The 20,774-nt window shown below is 42.3% G+C and overlaps 2 protein-coding genes across 4 annotated transcripts in view; both read left to right on the top strand.

Moving 5' to 3' along the window:
* The window catches only part of TXNRD1 (thioredoxin reductase 1), a 71,705-nt gene that overhangs the window by 3,064 nt on the left and 47,867 nt on the right, over nt 1-20,774 (top strand). For 2 of the 3 annotated variants that reach the window (XM_058741563.1, XM_058741562.1), the window contains exon 3: nt 19,376-19,498. In XM_058741563.1, the coding sequence (XP_058597546.1) occupies nt 19,412-19,498 (87 nt within the window). In that variant the 5' untranslated portion in view covers nt 19,376-19,411. Of the gene's footprint in view, nt 1-17,050; nt 17,389-19,375; nt 19,499-20,774 lie in introns of all 3 variants that reach the window. The other variant, XM_058741561.1, reaches the window with a different exon arrangement.
* On the top strand, nt 5,127-10,796 carry EID3 (EP300 interacting inhibitor of differentiation 3). The gene has a single exon (XM_058741564.1). The coding sequence runs from the start codon at nt 9,395-9,397 to the stop codon at nt 10,508-10,510; it is 1,116 nt and encodes a 371-aa protein (XP_058597547.1). The 5' UTR covers nt 5,127-9,394; the 3' UTR covers nt 10,511-10,796.

Genomic DNA, 20,774 nt, shown 5'->3' with positions numbered 1-20,774 from the left:
TGCCAAGGTTGAAAAGTATACCACCAAGTCATAATTAAAATGAGAAAAAGTTATTTAGCACAGTTTTTAAAGTAAGCTTACCACTCTACTTTGTATTATTTATTTTTGGTTTCTAATGAGTCCTAAGACACAACAAAGTAAGGACCACTGGTTTGAAATGTTTGTGAATTTCCAGCCAACTGCTGTCCCAATTTGGGGCTAAGTGGTAGGTTCTGAAAATCTTTAGGGAACATTGGGTTTGAGTGGAGAAAAACATTTATTTAGTGGAGAATTGAGTTTATAGGAGTCGTGTTATGATCCTAAAGTTCACACCTTAAAAAAAAAAAAGGTTAAGATTTTATACTTTAATTGCAAGGTAAATAGGGGAGAGGGAGCTCTTTAAAATGCCTGCTTTTCTTTTCTCCTCTTTTCTTTCTTCCTTTGTCTCTCTTTCCCCTAAATAAACACAGCAGCAGCAGCAAAATCTACCTAGCTGTCACAGTGTCCTATAGAAGACAGGGAGTGAGAATCCTGCTTGAAGGCACTTCTAAGTCTAGATGACTACCTATAGGAAGCTGAAAGCTTTAAGGAAGTTTGTTTCAGAAATCTAGTCTATGGGCCACCTGCACGGGATGTCTGGAGTGCTTGTTGAATGTGCATGCCTAGGCTTTACCTGAGGTCTTCTTAAGTGAACTTTCTGGAAGGGGCTAGGATCTGCCTTTTAATTTATTTTAAGCAAGTCCCCTCAAGTAATTATTAGGATAAATCTCACATTTGAGACTTACTTTAATGTAGAAGGTAGTTTGGTCAGTGTTGGTTGCTAAATAATTACAATCGGGGAAAACCAAACAAAGTACTACATTTTTTTTTTTTTTAATGTCTTATTTATTTTGAGGGAGAGCGGGTGCGTGCGAGAGCATGAGCAGGGGAGGGAGAGAAGGAGAGAGAGAGAAACCCAAGTAGGCTCCGCACCAGCAGTGCAGAGCCTGTTGTGGGGCTCGAACCCACAATCTGTGAGATCATAACTTGAGCCAAAATCAGAGTCTGACTCCACCTAACTAACAGCGCCACCCAGGTGCCCCCAAAGTACTACTGTTTAATCCCCAAAGGATACGCATGAGAAGATAGCAAATGGTGGTAACTCACCAGGCCACTAACACTTTAAACCTGAATAGAAAAATAGAGAAATATGCTGTCTGTGGCCAGGACTTGAATGTGCAGGTGTGACATTGGAACTAGGGAGCCTACTGAATTCTAAGAACTATGAATAGAATTCCTATGCTCAAAAGTCATCTGGCTTTCATAAACATTTTAGTTCCTTTTTTTCTTCCTTTTTTTTAATGTTTAAAAAAAATTTTTTTTAATGTTTATTTATTTTCGAGAGAGAGAGACAGAGCATGAACAAGGGAGGGGCAGAGAGAGAAGGAGACACAGAATCTGAAGCAGGCCCCAGGCTCCGAACTGTCAGCACAGAGCTCAGTGCGGGACTTGAACCCACGAGCTATGAGATCATGACCTGAGTCGAAGTCAGACGCCTAACCAACTGAGCCACCAAGGTGCCCCTTAAAGGACTGTTTTGATGCTGGGTCTTGAATTGTCTTATTTTTGAAGTCTTTATTTTCATGGATAGTTTTCCCACAGGCAGGGGACACTTAACCCTAGTCTGAGCCACTTAACTGACTGAGCCACCCAGGCGCCCCAATGTTTGTTTATTTTTGAGAGAGAGAGAGAGGGAGAGAGAGGGAACAGAAGATCCGAAGCCGGCTCTGCGCTGACAGCAGAGAGCCTGATGTCGGCCATGCCAGCTAAACCCACTGAACCATGAGATCATGACTTGAGCTGAAGTCGGACGCTTAACCAAATGAGCCACCCAGGCGCCCCATAAACATTTTAGTTCCTAAGGGCAAGATTGCAAGTATTCTTGCAGGGAGCCTTTCTTGTATGTGAGTCAGTGTCTCCAGGATCCCAGAGTTTTGAAACCACTTGTATAAATGCTCGGTGGCGGTATTGAGAGGAAAAGCAAAGTGCATGAAAAAGTGTTTATGGGGATACTAAGTGCAGGACAGAATTAAGACAAGTAGTTTGAGATCATAGTCTTGGGAGAGAAGACTAACACTGGCAACACAGGACTTCATTTCTTCAAGGCCATAGTAGGAGAGATGCCAGACGTAAGGCAGTGCCCGGTTAACAGGGAGGTGAATTATGGAGGCAGTTGTAGGAGGAGCTCAGGCCCGTGCAGAGGTTCGGGCCCCGCGGTCCAGGCTCTACGGGTAGACACTAAAAGGCAGGTTTCCTCCTTTGAAGCCTAACTTCTTTTTTTTTTTTTTTCAACGTTTTTAATTTATTTTTGGGACAGAGAGAGACCGAGCATGAACGGGGGAGGGGCAGAGAGAGAGGGAGACGCAGAATCGGAAACAGGCTCCAGGCTCCGAGCCATCAGCCCAGAGCCTGACGCGGGGCTCGAACTCACGGACCGCGAGATCGTGACCTGAGCTGAAGTCGGACGCTTAACCGACTGCGCCACCCAGGCCCCCCTTTGAAGCCTAACTTCTAAAGTTACCAGGAACCAGACTCTTAACTGAGTAGACATCAGGAAATGAGTGGTAATTTAATAACTCCCCAACCATCCCTTTCTATCTTAATATACTCTACCAAAATTGGCAGAGAACTTCATTTCTTTTGATTCTTTACTCTGACCTGATCCTTCTGGGGAGACTAGTGGTGTACCTGTTGTGGCCGAGTGGAGCTTAAGGCCCAAGGAGAGGGGAAGAGCACCGACTGGCTGACACTAAGAAGGTCGCGGGGGGAAGGACTAACAAGATTCAAAAGAGGCCTGGATTGTTAGGACCACAAATAAATTTATCTGGGGCTGAATTACGTAGTAAACTTTTTACTAGTTGTGAATCCACGTTGAGACTCCATCTCGCTTCCTTCCACTTGAACTGACAGCATGAACCTCTTTCTTGCTGTTCATGTTCCTTCCACAGCAGTGCTGCTACTCTGGCCTCTCCTGGCTCCTCATGTGCCAGGGCCTGACTGCTTCCCACATACCTGCCCACTGCCTGTAACAGAGGCTTCTGCCCCGGCCTCCCACTTTGGTCTCCCTCCCCTTCTCGTCCCTGTGCTGTTGGGAGTCCTCTTCTGATTGCTGCTTCGCTGCCCCTGGGTCTGCATCCAGGGTAAAGGGCACACTCCTTAGCTTGGCCTTCTGTGTGGCGGGGCCTGGCCCCCACCTGCTTCTCTGGTTATCTCTTGCTCTGCTCCCTTACCTATCTGCAGTGGGACTACCATTGCAGCCAGAGTCCCTAAAATTTCTCTCCTCTGCTCTTCATTTCAGTTTCTGGTTTATCTTCCTGTTCTAAGACACTTTTCCAACCGCCTCCCTGTGTTACAGTACAAGGCCAGATTTGCCCATTCTTTCCCTCCGTGCTCGCACAGCACCCCCGAGAATCTTCTCTCTGGAAGAGGAAGAATCCTGCCAATTATAATTTTTTGGCTTACATATCAGCAGTGGAGAGCTAGTCTTCTTTGTGCCTAGGATCCCAGGTCTATATTAGAGTTCAAAAACTATTTAAATGAACATGCCTATTAATGATAATAGCTATCATTTATTGAATGCCTACTCTAAATGCTCTATTGCCTCATTGATTAAATTCTCACAGTAGTCCTCTGCAGAAGGTGGTTTTATCTAGGTTTACAGAGGAGAAAATGGAGGCCCTGGGAATTTAAGGAACATGCCCACATTACATAGCTAGTTTAAGTGGCAGAACCAGGAATGGAATCCAGGCCTGTCTGTGAAATTCACTGTGTGGTACTCATACTTCCCGGCACTTGACTTTGTGTTACAGCTATTGGGATACATGCCTGAGCTCCCCAGTGTGGTTGTGTGCTCATGATTCAGAGCTGAGCCCATGCATATCTCAGTATTTCTAGCATAGCTCTCGCAAATTGGCATTCATTCATTAAATGCTTGCAGAGTGGAACTGCATTCCTCTGTGCCTACTAAATTTACATTCCTTTAGAACAAAAATGACTTATTTTTGTACCTTCTCTGTGTGTGTGTGTAACACTTGGTATGCATTCAATAAATAATTTGTTGAATGACTGGATGATGGTAGGGGCCAAAGGAGACTAACTTCAAGTGAGGTTATTTAGTTACAAGATGTCTGATTTTATGAAGGTGGACTGTCTCTATCTGAGACCAAGACTTAAGATATCCTGGAGAGATTCTAGGCAGCATATAAATGGTTCAGAATTTTAAAGAGCTGTATAACAGCAGCAGCAGCTACCTTCATTGTTTTATTCAGGTGTGTCAAGGTCAGTTGAGAAGGAAGTCCCATTACATTTATTTAGCTACAGGTACTTTTGAGTACCTGTGTTCTCCACCTTTGGCGAGGCACTGTTTTTGCTATCTGTAACAGAGATCTGTGGGGCAAATGTATATATTTAAAAATATGTTTGTCAACAAATATTTGTATATGATTATAGAGTGACAGCCAATCTGGGTTGACATCCAATAGACTCACTTTACAGATGAGGAGACTCAGACTCTGAGGAGAATAAGTGAAAACTAATACAGCACTAGTTCTGATTGGAGCCCAGACCTCCAGCGTGAACTCCTTCAAGGCTGCCTTCTTAGAAACCACATACCCTGTGCTTTCCTACCTGTCGTCTATCAAAATAATGCTCCCGGTCATTGCTGACTTCTGAGGTGTGTCTTGAGAGGGTTGGTAATTGCTCTCATAACCTGAAAGGTTCTATTCTCAGCTCACACCCTTGTTTACGTTAGCTCTTGAGGCTTGGAAAGTCAGCCAGCACTGGGTTTGCTGGTGTCCGCGAAGCGTGTGCCTTCTGACTACAGAGCGAGGGTGGAGGTTTTGTGTGCTCTTACTTCACCAACAATAAAGCCCATGTTATTTGAATAGAACAGTTATTCAGAGCTTCTTTTGGATACTTTTTTTTTTTAAGAATCTGCTGAAATCCAAGGAACCACTCATGAGAAAAATATAACCGATAATTTTGCATATAAATCTCAGACTCTTTTTTTTTTTTTAAATTTTTTTTAACGTTTATTTATTTTTGAGACAGAGAGAGACAGAGCATGAATGGGGGAGGGGCAGAGAGAGAGGGAGACACAGAATCTGAAACAAGCTCCAGGCTCTGAGCCATCAGCCCAGAGCCCGACGCGGAGCTCGAACTCACGGACCGCGAGATCATGACCCGAGCCGAAGTCGGCCGCTTAACCGACTGAACCACCCAGGCGCCCCAATCTCAGACTCTTAATAGACCCGCTTCAGAATATTTAGTACAGAGGTTTACCTCTTCAAAGTACTATATGCACTCCATTAGTTGAAGACTTCCTAGGTTTTTAAATTGCATTATGTGGCAAGTGCCTTTTCCCTGGTATTAGTTACAGTGGGGATATATTCTTGTATGCCTCCTTGTGGATTTAACCTTTAAAATATTTTTCTTTTCCTAAAACAACATGCAGGAGTGAAGCTACTGGTTTGTATACTTCTTTTTTCCATTTAGTTTATAATGTTTATTAAACATTTACTATCTTTGGGATGATTGAAGACTTACTAATTACCTACTAAGTATTTGAAAATATTATCCGATCTGTCACATAATTCTCATTCAAAACTTATAGTAGCTTATGGTGTTTAAGTAGTACTATTTCTGCCTTACAAATGAGGAAACCAGACACTGAGCAGTTAAGCAACCTACCTAAGAGAAACCTAGTAACTAATAATAGGTTAAGATTAGAACCCAGGTTTGCCTCCTTCCACTGTCCATGGTTATTTAAAAAATATGTATCTACCTTGATCATGGCAAAGTTTACCTGAAATACTAAAACACCAACTAAAGCAAAAACGTATGTACACAAACATAACCTTGAAGGAAATTAAGATGAAAGAGAAAATATACCTAATGTCCTGCTATTCTGACAAATCAAAGTAGTACTTTAATCAGTAAGACTCATCTCATCTAGGGCGCCTGGGTGGCTCAGTCGGTTAAGCGTCCGACTTCGGCTTAAGTCGTGATCTCACGGCTTGTGAGTTCGAGCCCCGTGTCAGGCTTTGTGCTGTCAGCTTGGAGCCTGGAGCCTATTTTAGATCCTGTGTCTTTCTCTCTCTCTGTCCTTCCCCTGCTTGTGCTCTGTCTCTCTCAAAAATAAAACAACAACAACAAATTAAAAAAAAAAAAAAAAAGACTCTTCTTATCTAAGTATTGAATAGTCACCGTGGCAGGATAAGGGCAGAGAAGGGGCTGGGAAAGAAGGAACAGAAAAGTTCAGGGAGCTAGCTGGTAGCATTAGAAGCATACGTGCTGGATGGGGACCCAGACCTGATTGGCTCCTGGCTTCGGCTCAGAGTCTCTCATATGCCCATTTGTTATAGATTAATCCTGCATTGGAAGCCCCACTGACCCTCTGGGAGTTCCTTTTTTATTTGGCCATAGAGAGACCTGTAATCTGTGCCATCCATCCCATCACGTTTGTGTTGACCACCAGGGGTTGTGGGAGACCGCTTAAGAGCTGGGACTCGAATGAGTCCGAACTCCTAGCAAGGGACTGGAAAATAGGGAAAAACTGGAGGAAAGAAGAAAGGAAATATAGGGCCATGTTGAGCTCTTGCCAGCAACTCCTGAAAGAGGAAAAAAGGGGGAGGAGAAGAGCTGAATTATTTTGCCTGGCTGTATGTCATGGTTGCCTGAACTTGTCACCTTACTGAATGAAGAAGGCAAACTTGAGTGATTTCTTCGAAGCACTAGTGTGCTTGTGCTGTTACAATTCATAGAGAAGGTTACCAGTATAACTGAACGTATGCGTTGCGTTCTTCTTTTTAAGCTGCGTTTATATACTTATTACGAGTAATCGGACCTTAGGGTAGAAAATCGCTATTTAGTGATTGCAGGATTCGCAAGTGTAGAAATCCCATTCTTTAAAAGATTAAGGAAAATTGTTACACTTGAGATTTTTGCTCTGTAGTGACATTCAAAACTTGTGCTCTAAAGGCAGAGTTAAAAAGGCAAAATATAATGCAAGTATGACTTTTTTTTTTAGTTTATTCATTTATTCATGTAAGTCATCTCTACACCCAATGTGGGGCTGGAACTCACGACCCCGAGATGAAGAGTCACATGCTATCCCGAGCGAGCCAGCCAGGTGCCCCACAAGTATGGCTTTCTGAGGATGATCTGAGTTACAGGTTCCCAAGGTTCTTAAGGACAGGGATCCAGCGCAGAATTCAGCACTGGAAATCACTACTTAATAATACGATGCTTGTCTTGATGCGTTCTGTTGCTCTGGGCAAGTTGTGTGGGCTGTTATCTCCTGAGAAATCCCTGTAAATAGTATTAATAATGCTTTAGAAGTAGGTTGGGAGAATTATTTTTCTACAACCGTTTCGGAATTCTTAGATGAAAGGCTGTGTATGGAGCACATTGGTGTCAGCCTGTTTTCCCTTCTCTGAGACGGGAGAAGAGGCACCTTGGGGTGGGAAGGTTGGCTTATGTTTTGGAGTTCTTTTATAAATTGCTTTCACTGGATTTCACTGGCTTTCACAGAAGCTCTCAAGAATATGGTTAACTGTAAAAGGAAACATTTTTGTATTTGGAACTTGGGATTAATTATATGTTTTCATCTAAGATTTAGAACAGATTTAAATAGTTTGTAGTTGGCCAAACTTGGGGAAGAAAATATGGCCCTTTGATGAAACTGGGGCCCACCTTTGTTTTTCTCTTGCTTTTACTGTATTTCAGAGAAGACTTAAACCTGACTTTCTGAAAAGCAGTCAAGTTTTCTTTTCAGTGTGTTGGATCTGTGTTTTCCCACTGATCTGTGAAATTAATATTTTGCTGCCAAATAACTTGCAGTAGGGGCTGGAACAAAGTTTTCATCTACATTCATTTATACATTCAAACATGCATATTCCAGTGTATCCAGGTGAACACAGCTTTGCTTGGAAGATTTAAAATCAGATTCTTGCTTTAGAGAAGTTCAGTCTAATAGAGCAGGATAATATATATGCATGAGTAACTGTAATGCCTGGTGCTTTTGAAAAATGCACGTTTTTCCCCCTGAATTACCTACACTTAAAATAATGGGGGATGAAGAGTAATGTAAATAGTTTAGAGAAACTTAATACTAGGTTTTACTGTTCACGCATTTGCAAGAAACTTTCTGGTAAACACAGGAAAAATGACCCAGTCTAGACGCATGGGAAGGAAGGTAGGGCTAATTTACTACCTCTTGGTGCCTTGAAACCAGAATTGACAGGTGCAGTGGTGTTTGTCTCCCCGCACCCCCAATTAAAATGGCACCTGTTGAAGTGAAAAGCTTTTGATCTGGGTTGAGAGTGCACTTTTTTGTTCTCTTTGAAAACAAAATGTATTCCTTATTGTTACATCTGCTTTGCTGCTTGTGAGACTGATGAGCTAAGTAAGCCCTTTCCCCCAACTGTGCGGGGATTCCCGGTGAATTTTCCAATGTAGTCACTCGATTTACATCATTCGCTTCCTTTTTCTTGCAACAGATTGTGTTTAAAATCTTCATAGCTTTGCTTACCTTTTAGGGTTCAGATTTACTCTCCATTCAGTCTGTGGTCTTTAGCTTTTGGCAAACTTTCAAAGAAACCTCTCTTTTGCAGAGACTGCACCCACTTTATTCTTCCACCCTTGGGTGGTGGAGAACCAAAGGCCACTTGAGTAATGCCTGACCTGCCACCACTTTAGCTCATGCGCTAGCCGAGGCTCTCTTGCCTCGCAACTGCCTCTGCCCTAGTTTGGAGGGGGTCTGGCTTTTGAGGGCCCGCGAAGGTAATTAATGCAAACAGCCACTTTGCAAGTGAACTCTGAGGGTTCGGCCTATTTGTAGTGGAGGTTCAGCAACTCACAATGCTTGGCTTTATGGGCAGTTTACAACGCAGCCAGATTCAGTTCTCAAAAAAGCAAAACCCCAAGGACCCTGCCTTTTAATCAGAGAAGAACGAAAAACATAGGCTGACCTAACTGCAACGTGACGGCAAATGTTTTAAAGTGCAGGAGCTTTGGCCCTCCCCTCCCCCTTTTTGCTATGATTGTCTAGGTATTTCTTTGAAAGCCAGAGGACACTGTCAGTAATTGCTAAAATAATAGCTATCTGTTGAGCGGGTATTATCGTAGTGTGGATAGGGGCCCCATTATTGCGCACGTTCTGTGCTGTGCGGCAGGGAGCCGGTTGCTAACGCCGGTGCGTCTGGGCTCCGCGGGCCTGGGCCGCCGGGAACCGCAGCCAGCTGGGGGCGGGGCCTCGGGACCCCTCCAGTGCGCATGGGCGACGTCTTCTCCTACGGACCCCCTTCAATTTCCGCCATGGTCGGAAACGTAGCGAGTGCTGTTAGCGGAGTGTCAGCTGAGCGCGCCGGTCACCGGAATGTCTGATGAAAAAGGCTCCTTGAGGGGAGGCGTAGAGAAAGGAGAGGAGCCAGCGGGGACCATCGCTGGTAGTGCGTTCTCTGTGAAGCGGGTGGAGGACGAGGAAGAACCGATGAAGGTGGAAGTGGCCGTGGGGGCTGATGGCTGCCCTGACGACCTCAGCTGCCGGGAGGCCGACATAGACCCATACCTCCTAGGGCTTGCGGATGACGAGGAGAAATGCCGGAAAATCCGCAGGCAGTACCGACAGCTCATCTATAGTGTCCAGCAGAACCGTGATGACATAGTGAACACGGCGAGCGACACGTTAACCCAGGCCCTTGAAGAAGCCAATGTCCTGTTTGATGGAGTGAGCCGAACCAGAGAAGCAGCACTCGATGCCCAGTTTCTTGTTTTGGCTTCTGATTTGGGTAAAGAGAAAGCAAAGCAACTGAACTGTGATATGAGCTTTTTTAATCAAGTAGCGTTCTGTGACTTTCTGTTTATATTTGTGGGCCTGAACTGGATGGAAGATGATGAACGTGATGAATTGAGTGGCTGTGATGATAATATAGCTCTTTCCTTCTGGGAGACAGTACAGAAGGAAGCAACATCCTGGATAGTGCAAGCTGAAACATTCCACTTTATTTTTGGTTCATTCAAGTCTAAGCCTTCTGCACCAAAGCCCCGACTTGAACACCAGAAGAAAGCTCACAAAATGGAAGAAAATGGGGCTATGCCTACAAAGCTGAGGAAGTTGGACCTGAGTAATAATCAAGAGGCAACAGAAAAAGAAGTAGAAAGAATCTTGGGATTGTTGCAAACTTACTTTCGAAAGTATCCTGATACTCCCGTGTCCTATTTTGAGTTTGTGATTGATCCAAACTCTTTTTCTCGTACTGTGGAGAATATATTTTATGTTTCTTTCATTATAAGGGATGGTTTTGCAAGAATAAGGCTTGACCAAGACAGGCTGCCAATATTAGAGCCGATTAATATTAACCAAGTGGGTGAGGGAAATGATCCCAGTTCTCATGGCAGGAGACAAGGAGTTATATCTTTAAGTTTACAGGACTGGAAAAATATTGTGGCAACTTTTGAGATTTCAGAGGCTATGATCACAAACTCATACTAGGGACCTTTGTTCTTAGTATAGAATGTATTTTGTGGCTTTTCCAAAGTATCTCAAAATTGAGAGTAAGATCCAAGCAGAAGCACATAGTGTATTTCATGTAAAGTAAAAAAGTATTTTCAAAACATCAGAAATTGTTTTACTGTGCAATGTATTTTTTTTTTTTTTGGTAGTTTATGAAGTTGTCATGATCTGTTATTAAAAAATATTCATTGGCATGTTCACGGAAAGATTTTTTTTGAATGCCCATTAAGACTTTATCAATAAAAGTCAGTTCTGAATTTCCTAAGTTAAAAGGCATTGATAATTTACCAAAAACTCAATTTTATGATGCACTGTGGTACTACATTGCTTCTTTTGTTACAAGGAACCAAAGGAATCCCGAATGAGGCCCCGACAAGGTTGGGGGGAAGAGTGGATATTAAAAAAAAAAAAAAAAAAAAAGTTGGGGCGCCTGGGTGGCGCAGTCGGTTAAGTGTCCGACTTCAGCCAGGTCACGATCTCGCGGTCCGTGAGTTCGAGCCCCGCGTCAGGCTCTGGGCTGATGGCTCGGAGCCTGGAGCCTGTTTCCGATTCTGTGTCTCCCTCTCTCTCTGCCCCTCCCCCATTCATACTCTGTCTCTCTCTGTCCCAAAAATAAATAAAAAAGCGTTGAAAAAAAAAATTAAAAAAAAAAAAAAAGTCAAGAAAGACTTTATACATAGGTCAGTGAATAAGCGATGCAACACTATTTTTAAAAAATGTAGATTCCTTGCTTCATTGCAAGGAAGACTCTATAAGATTAATGTGTGGGTATCCATATTCTAAATAGTTTCTCCTGTGATTGGACAAAATAACCTCTACAGTAGATAGGTGAGGCATCATTTAAGTGTGTGCTGAAAGGTAAGTAGGGGTTAATCAAAGACAGCAGAGGTATTCTCGGCAGGGGGAATATGGAGGCCAAATAGAGGCCAAGAGTTACAGTCTTTATCTACTTGGTTAATTTCTTCTCTGGCCTCTAATTTCCAAACCCTTTGTGGTTGCTGCTGGTACACAGATTGGCCTTCAGAATCGGTGGGGTTTCATTATGTAACAGCCTTGAATATTCCCAGTTCAATTTTGTGTTTCTTATGAGGGCTTTAAATGCCTGGAAACTATCTCTGTTTATGCTGAAATATATAACTAACTTGCCCATATGTTCTTTACTTCACCATAAAGACCTGTTTTTTCTTTTTGTTGCTTGCAATTATGAATTACAATCTTAGAAGTTATGCTAAAAATGTGGGTCTTTAAGAAAACAATCTTGAAGGTGCAGAGCATGTCTGTTTGTAAGCTACTTTTCTTTCCCTTTCTTTCTCTCTCCTTCCTTCCTTCCTTCCTTCCTTCCTTCCTTCCTTCCTTCCTTCCTTCCTTCTCCATGCTGTATGTGGGGCTTGAATGCAGGACCTAGAGATCAAGAGTCACTTGCTCTATGGACTGAGTTGCCCATAAGTTTTTTTTTTTTTTTTAAGTTTATTTATTTGGAGCATCTGGATGGCTCGGTTGAGGGTCCGACTTCAGCTTAGGTCATGATCTCACCTTTCGTGAGTTGGAGGCCTGCATCTGACTTGCTGCTGTCAGCACCAAGTCCACTAAAGATCCTTTGTCCCCCTCTTTCTCTGTCCCTCCCCCACTCACGCCCTCTCTCTCAAAAAAATAAGTAAACAGAAAAAAATGAAGTTCACTTATTTGAGAGACACTGTGAACGGGGGGACTGGCAGACAAAATTGCAAAGTAGGCTTCGTGACCTGAGCCAAAGCCAAGAGTCAAGTGCTTAGCTGACTGAGCCACCAGGAGCCCCCTAGGCTGCTTTTTTTCATCCCTATAGGAGCTTAATCTGGGGTAGTAGTGGACTTTGCCATTAGGCATTATTTGGCAAGTGGATAAATATCTGGCTTGGGGAGAAGTAACAATGAACTTTCCTACTAAGTCTTGTGTAGAATAAGGAAAGGAAGTCCAAAGACTAAATACATGGCATCAAGATTGACAAGAGTGATCCTAATGTGTGTCGGGGACAGATTCTTCAGTAGTAGTTGAGGTTTTTTGCCAAAATAGAAATTTCTCACGAAACTTGTTCAGTTGTTTTCTAAAGTAGCCATTCCTGGGGTGCCTGGGTGGCTCAGTTGTTTAAGGGTCTGACTTCAGCTCAGATCATGATCTTACAGTTTGTGAGTTTGAGCCCTGCATCAGGCTCTGTTGCTAACAGTTCAGAGCCTGGAGCCTGCTTCGGATTCTTTGTCTCCCTCTCTCTGCCCTTTGCCCACTTGTGCTCTGTCTCTTTCTCTCTCTCTTAAAAATACATAAACGTTAAAAAAAAAAAATAAAGTAGCCATTCCTTCCCCTTTTCCTTCCTTTCTTTCCTTTTTTCCTTTTTTTTTTTTTTTTAAGTTTTTTATTTTGAGAGAGAGGGAGCGTGGGAGTGCAGGGGAGGGGCAGAGAGAGATAGGAAGAGAGTGAGAATCTCAAGCAGTCTGCACACTGAGAGTCCCACTGCAGGGCTCAAACTCAATAGCGAGATCATGACCTGAGCTGAACTCAAGTTGGATGCTTAACTGACTGACCACCCAGGCGCCCCTCTTTCCCCCTTTTTCATAAAGGAATGCTAACCTTGCTGGGTGTGCCACCCTTTGATTTATTTAGCATCATGGAAGTATCATTTGGTTTTGCTGATTCTCATTTTAGCCTGTCTTTGGTACCCAAGTTCCTTGGGTTTTCCAGAGATTTGCCATTAGAGGAAAAGAATTTCTTAGTAGCAAGAGGATTCTGCCTCACTTTTTTTACTCATCACTGGATTGCTCAGTTAAGTGCCCAGTGTCTTTACAGAGTATTGGAGACTTGACTAAAAGCATCAGTAGAGAATGTACAGATTTGGGGGGAAGGTAATTTTGGGGGCCTTCTCTAAAGTTAACAGCTTTTAAAATCTAAATCATGTTGACCACTTGTTTCTGTTTTTACTGTGACACCTTAGTTGCCACATCATTTTGAAATTAAAGTGACAACTTACCTTGAAGGAAAAAAGAATTGACCGATAGATAATTATAGAGATTAGATATGAGGCAAACTGCAGATCTGCTGGTTTCCCAGGAATATAATTAGAGGGGCTTAAATTTCACAGGTTCAATAAAATCAACTGAAATTTAGGAGAGTATTACAGAAAGAATTTTTAACTAGAACTTTATTGTGTAACAGAACCACTTTCTGATCAAAGCACCTGGAATCAAATCCTGACTTAATTAACATTCTAGTTAGAGGCTTTGGGCAAATTATTGAACGTGTAAACCATAGGTTTTTGATTTGCTAAATAGGAATAACACCTGTCTCTTAAGTTTACAATAAGGATAAAATTGGAAAATGTATGTGACAAGGACAGTTGGCTCTTAAACAATGAGGGGTTCAGGGACACCATCCCCCCTGCACAGTCAGAAATGCAACTGTAACTTTTGATTCCCCCAAAACTTAACTACTAATAGCCAGCTGTTGACCAGAAGCCTTACTGTTAACATAAAGTCAATTAAAACATATTTTGTATGTTATATGTATTATATACTATATTCTGTAATAAAGGAAGCTAGAGAAAATAGGAAAATCATAATACTGAGAGGAAGAGAAATATGTTTATAATACTCTATTTATTGAAAAATCCGCATATAAGTAGACTGCATTTCAAACCCATGTTGTTGAAGGGTCAGCTGTACTTAGAAACCTGAGTTCCGGGGTATGGTATAGTGAGAAGAGCAAGAGCTTAGTAATCATTTACTCCTGGGTTCAATTCTTAATTCATCGGGTGACTTTCTTCATCTCTAAGGGCTTCTATATTATCGTTTATGAGATGACCACATTGGAAGGCTATTGTGAGGACTAGATGGGATAATATATACAAATGGGATAATATATGCAAAGCACCTCACACAGTGTCTGGCTCAGGAGTGAGCCCTCATATTAGGGCCTCCTCTCAGGGTCAGATATTCTGTGCCGTAACCTACTTTAGTGGTGACATCTCTGTCATGGTTCATTCACTTTATATCTAGATAGGACTTCCTCATGCCTTTGCCTTTGTCTTGGGGAATCTATTATCAAGTGATTGGAATTGGCAATTGTTACTTACTCAGCAATTGTTTGAGTGTTCACTGTACCAGATGCTGGTCTAGGCAGTGGGGGGAAAGTGGTGGACAGGAAATGGACCGTCTCTTAGGGAATTTATATTTTAGTGCATGTAGTAGTGTCCTATTGCTGCTGTAACAAATTACCAAACTTTTAGTGGCTTAAAATAACAGAAAACATATATTATATTATAGTTCTAGAGGTTGAAAGTCTCGTATCTGTTTCTCTGGGCTAAAATCAAGGTGTTAGCAGAACTGGTTCTGCTGAGGCTCTGAGGGGAGAATCTGTTTTCTTGTCAGTTTCAGAGGCCACCTGTAATCCTTGCTTTACAGTATCTTCCTCCCATTTTCAGAGTTGCCGGTGCAACTTCTTAAGTCTGTCTTCACATTTACTACTGTAGTGAAGTCTCCCTCTGCTTCCTTGTATAAGGTTATGATATGTGTTAATGGAGTTGCAAGAAGCAAAAGGAAAAAGTTGTTTGGGAAATTTAGGAAGACCTTAATGGAAGAAACGGATATTGTATTGGAGACTTAGAGTGTTGGTAAAAGAACCACCCCCCCCCCAACTCCTGAAGGAATGCCTTAGGAAGGGTGATGTGTTTGTGTGTATTGAATAAAAATAATATAACATCGGTGTTTAGTTACTGTTTATATACTGTGTCAGGATTTGATGAGAAGAGGGCATTTCAGGTGAGGTGTGGCACAGGGAAGTGCAGGGGACATCTGTTAAACACTCCAGGAGCTTTTTGACCACGCAGGTTTCCTTCTTTGGGAAGGGGAGAATTAGTAACCTAAAGAGATTTTTCTACCAGCGTCTGTGCCGATATGCATTACCCTGCCGTTTGGTGTAGTACAAGGGTATGTTAATTTCATTTTACAAAATAAGAAGACAGACTCCCTAAGGATTAGGGGATGAGCCCAAGTCACCTAGCTTAGAGAGTGGTAGAGCAAGTGTTTTAACCCAGGTCATCTCAACACCAGAGCTGATGTGTAATGGTAAGAAAAAACTAGTACATGTCTCTGCTCAGTGGATATGAATCATGTTTGGTGGGGAGGAATGTAAAAATCATTCTAATTTTGAAGAAATCTGGGACACTTGAATTGTTTTCTGTGTTGCGCCTTTTCAGAGGTGAGTCTGGAGCACACTAGGGGTAGGGGTGGGAATAGGCATTTTTCCTAAGAAGCAGATGGAAAAAGTGAAAGAATATCCAGTACGTAAGTCTGGCAAACACCTGCTAGGGGTGAGGTGCTGTGTCCTATAGTATTGCTTCTCAAAGTGAGTTCTTCTGGGAACTTCCTGCGGCCCTAACAGGAAGGCCTTGAAGTCAAAATTATCTCCATAATACTAAGATGCTTTTCTCATCTGACAGTCACCAGACAGGTGACTTTGTAAGACTGAACGCATTAAAGATATGAGTGTCTTTTATTAAGACAGGCATTAAAAAGAATTGTACTGTCACTAATTAAAAAATTATTTTTAACAAGTATGTTTAACAGTAATGCTTAAGGCATTTAATATTTTAATTTAAAATATTTTAATATTAACATTTCTTAGTTTTAATTTCTGTACACTAAAATTGATAAATAAACCTCACATTAACCAAAGCTCTTTGGGGTCCTACATAATTTAAGGTTGTAAAGGGATCCTAAGACTAAAAAGTTTGAGAATTCTTGTTCTTTATCAGGTAATATAGTCAGTGGCCCCTATTTGTAACAAGCATAATTGGAGGAGAATGGGGAGGCATCTTTCTTTTCTCTTTTACCCATCTGTGTGCTCCTCCTTGACGTTGGGGAAGCTTTATTCTACTGCCTATCTTGTTTATATTTTAGGTGGCAAACCACTTAACTTAGACCTTAAGGATAGCAATTTCAGTTTTAAATTGGATTGGAATTTTAAAACACTATGTGTAGTTTTGGGGTCAGTGGACTGCTTTAGTTGCCTGTGTCTTACTGTTATACTTACAGAGTCAAAAGTGTTCAGGCTCACTTAGTTTTCTTCATAAAATCTGTATTCTGGTTGATACAATTTGACTTTAAGCTTGAATAAGAATCAGGTGTGATCCAGAATTTCAGGACAGAACAGATTATACATTGGTGGCTTTTCAGCATGACAGTGCGTTTTCTTTCTTTTGTTCTAGTAGATAATGGTGGGGGCGGTTATGAAATGGGTAGTTTTCATTTAGACAGCCAGTGACGGTCTTCCGACACTGTGCCAAGTACTTGCAGATAAAGCTGAGGCTGAGATTAAAATGGTAATACGTTATTTTTCCAAAAGGACATCTAGCTGCATTTATTAATTCTTTTAAGCCAGCAAGTCAGCCTGTGCTCCTGGAGACCAACTAGAGAGTAATGTTTGTTACCTGAAGCTTATAACGGTCCTGTGATCTGAATGGCTATTATTACCAAATTGTTTTTCCCCCCACAGTGCCTTGTACTGAAGGAGGAGCCTCTGCCAAAATGTCAGTAGATGAATACTGGTTGTGTTTACCAGCCTCTCACGTTAGACCTTTTGTACGGACGGTCAGGTTGATGCAGTCTTGTCCCCATTGTTGCTGGTACCCACGTGCTCTCCCTTCAGTCTCTGAGCCGTCAGGTGCACCTGCCACCCTGCCAAGGGGCAGCCATGGTGCCATGCCTCTTCCTGCACCTTCCTCCAGTGCGCCCCCTTCCGCGTCCCCAGCATCCTGCTCTACTGACCCTAAGCTCTGCCCTTCGCCCCCTACAGCTGTTGGTAGACAGGAGAAAAATGTGGCGTCGGGGCTGGTAAGTTTGGGGGACTTTTATCAATTATTGAGATTAAAACTTCATTTTTAAAAACACTTTTTTGTTGCTGGTATAACATTTAGCACACATGTTTGTTTTAATAAAAGGTAATATTAAAAATACCACCAAAACAGGAGGCACCTGGTTGGCTCTGTTGATTAAGCATCCAACTCTTGAGCTCAGCTCAGGGCTTGATCTCAGGGTCATGAGTTCAAGCCCCACTCTGGGAGTGAAGCCTGCTTTAAAAAATAATCACCAAAACAGTGTTCCAAGCTAATATGAAATATAACTCATGTATATAAAACCTAGTGAAATGATATGGCTTTTGAAGTTAAAAGTCTATAATATTTATATTATAAAGTCTGTTATGTGCCAAGTACATGGAAACTAATACAGTATAGGAGGCCTCGTGCCTAGGTAGATTAAAGCAGTAAGCTTTAGGGGTGCCTGGCTGGCTCAGTGGGTAGAGCATACAACTCTCGATCTCAGGGTTGTGAATTCGTGCCCCATGTTGGGTGGAGAGATTGCTTAAAACAGCTAAAAAAATACATTTAAAAAAATGTGTTCTTAAAAAAAAGTTTTACAGAGTTGTGCTTAATTTATTGTCTCCCGCACCCTCCCCCACTTTTTATTTCTTTCCTTATGTGAAGTATCTTGGGAGGCTCCTGGGTGGCTCAGTCAGTTAAGTGTTCAGCTGACTCAGGTCATGATTTCACGGCTCATGAGTTCAAGCCCCACATCAGGCTCTGTGCTGACAGCTCAGAGCCTGGAGCCTGCTTCGGATTCTGTGTCTCTCTCTCTCTCTCTCCCTCTCTCTCTCTCTGCCCCTCCCACACTGTGCGCAGGCGCGATCTCTCTCTCTCTCCCTCCCTCCCTCCCTCCCTCCCTCAAAAATAAATAAACATAAAAAAATAAATAAAATGCCTTGGAAAAGCAGGGACTTTTCCATTTAACTTTTCTTGTAGGTAAATGTCAATTAATGCTTTTGTTCTGAACTTTTACCTGAGCAATGTAGAAAAGTCTTAAGTATTTGGCTAATCTGTTTCAGTTGCTATTTACCAGGCCTCTATCTTTTTTTTCTTTTTTTTAATATTTATTTTTTAGGAGAGCACAAGCGGGAGAGGGGCAGAGGGAGGCGGGCAGAGGATCTGAAACAGGCTCTGTGCTGACAGGATAACAGCAGTGAGCCCAATGTGGGGCTCAAACTCAAGAACTGTGAGATCGTGACTTGAGCCGAAGTCGGACGCTCAACCAGGTGGCCCTACCAGGCCCCTATCCTAATCTGAGAACATAGGCCACTTATTTTTGTACCTTTGGCCAGAAAATAAAGATGACTACTGAATGGTTATTGATGGTTTTATTAAAAACATACAGTACAGGGGCGCCTGGGTGGCGCAGTCGGTTAAGCGTCCGACTTCAGCCAGGTCACAATCTCGCGGTCCGTGAGTTCGAGCCCCGCGTCAGGCTCTGGGCTGATGGCTCGGAGCCTGGAGCCTGTTTCCGATTCTGCGTCTCCCTCTCTCTCTGCCCCTCCCCCGTTCATGCTCGGTCTCTCTCTGTCCCAAAAATAAATAAAAAACGTTGAAAAAAAAAATTAAAAAAAAAAACATACAGTACAAATATTTTAAAAACCAAATTTAAAACCTAGTGTAATAATTCTGGGGAAAAAGGACTGATGATCATACTTCATTTAGGACTAAGTTGATTTTGTTGGAATGTCAGGGTCTAACATTAGAAGTACTATATGAACATTTCAGTTAGCTATCTGTGATGCGAAAAGGAATTAGGACAGTCCTAACAAAAAGCAAATTCTTGGTCACCACTTGAAAAGAGGGTTGAACATTTTCTTCTTGCGTGCTGTGATAGAAGTTAAACGATATTTTTCCTTTGAATATTTCTTTTGCTTTTTTCAGAGAAAGGTTTTCTCACAAAACTTTTCAGGCATTGCTGCTTTTAAGTTAACTTATTTCCTCTTCCTTTTCTTTAGGCTTATCAGGAGGGCAGACTTCAAAAACTACTGAAAATGAACGGCTCGGAGGGTCTTCCCGAGTCCTATGACTATGACCTCATCATCGTTGGAGGCGGCTCAGGAGGGCTGGCAGCTGCTAAGGCAAGGCTCCTGTGTGTCATCTGGGTGATGGGTAGGAGTCACGCTCCTGATAGACGTCCGCCGGTTCTCACTGGAATTAGGTTGAGCCACTCTTGTGACATTCTGCACCTTAACTCGGGCAGGACATGTTTACAAAGGGACTATTTTGTAAATCAGTTTTCCAGGTTGAACTGTACCTTCTTTATGAAAGTACTTCTACATGACAGTACCGTGCCCCATATTTTGGGACACATTTTCATTCATTTTAAGTTTGGTTGACTTTTCAAAGATAATAAAGGTGTGGTATAGAAACAGTTTGAAATTAAATAAATATATTTCTTACTCTTTATAAATATCAATATTAGGTTTTTTTCACTTTGATGATTTTCCTGTTCACAGGCCCTCCTCCCCAGTAGAAAAATGGAGAGCAATTGGATTCCTTAAACTTAATCATTAAAAACATTTGCCTCCTGGGGCACCTGGGTGGCTCAGTCCGTTAAGCGTCTGATCTTGAGGTCTGTGAGTTCAAGCCCTGCATCAAGCTCTGTGTTGTCAGCTCAGAGCCTGGAACCTGCTTCAGATTCTGTGTCTCCCTCTCTCTCTCTGCCCCTCCCCCGCTCGCTCGCGCACGCTCTATCTCAAAAATACACATTAAAAAAAATTGAAAATGTTTGCCTCCTTTCCCCGCTCGCTCGCGCACGCTCTATCTCAAAAATACACATTAAAAAAAATTGAAAATGTTTGCCTCCTTTGTATAAGAAGTGAACTAAGAGAATACCCACTAACTCTGGTCTGGGGGTCATGGGGGAGAGGAAGTATAAATAAGGGAGGTTAAGGAATGAGACTCCTGGTCCTAAATTGAGATACATCTTCCATGTGTGAGGGGCCAAGGGCCCTTGGGCCTGTCATCCTTCTCCAACAGGTACTTTTATTTTTTTTTTTAAGTTTATTCATTTTGAGAGAGAGAGAGAGAGAGCATGTGCATGCATGCGTGTGCATGTGGGTGGGGCGTTGCAGAGAGAGAGGGAGAGAGAGAATCCCAAGTAGGCTCTGTGCTGACAGCTGTCTTTCTCTCAAAAATAAACCAACATTAAAAAAATTTTTTTTAAATAAAAGATGACATGGTTTAAAAGGTGTAGCTTGTGGGTCAGTAAGGGTAGATTCAAATGAAGCTGCCCAAATGAGGAGCAGGCCAGCATCTGGCATGAAGCCATACTTAGCTATAAATAATTCAGTAATAATACTGGATGTATTTTACTCTAGTTCTGGTGAGTTTTATTTTTCTTCTATTAAAAAA

Source organism: Neofelis nebulosa, chromosome 8 (genome assembly GCF_028018385.1).
Source record: "Neofelis nebulosa isolate mNeoNeb1 chromosome 8, mNeoNeb1.pri, whole genome shotgun sequence".
NCBI lineage: Eukaryota > Metazoa > Chordata > Mammalia > Carnivora > Felidae > Neofelis > Neofelis nebulosa.
This window is presented reverse-complemented; position numbering and strand designations above follow the sequence as displayed.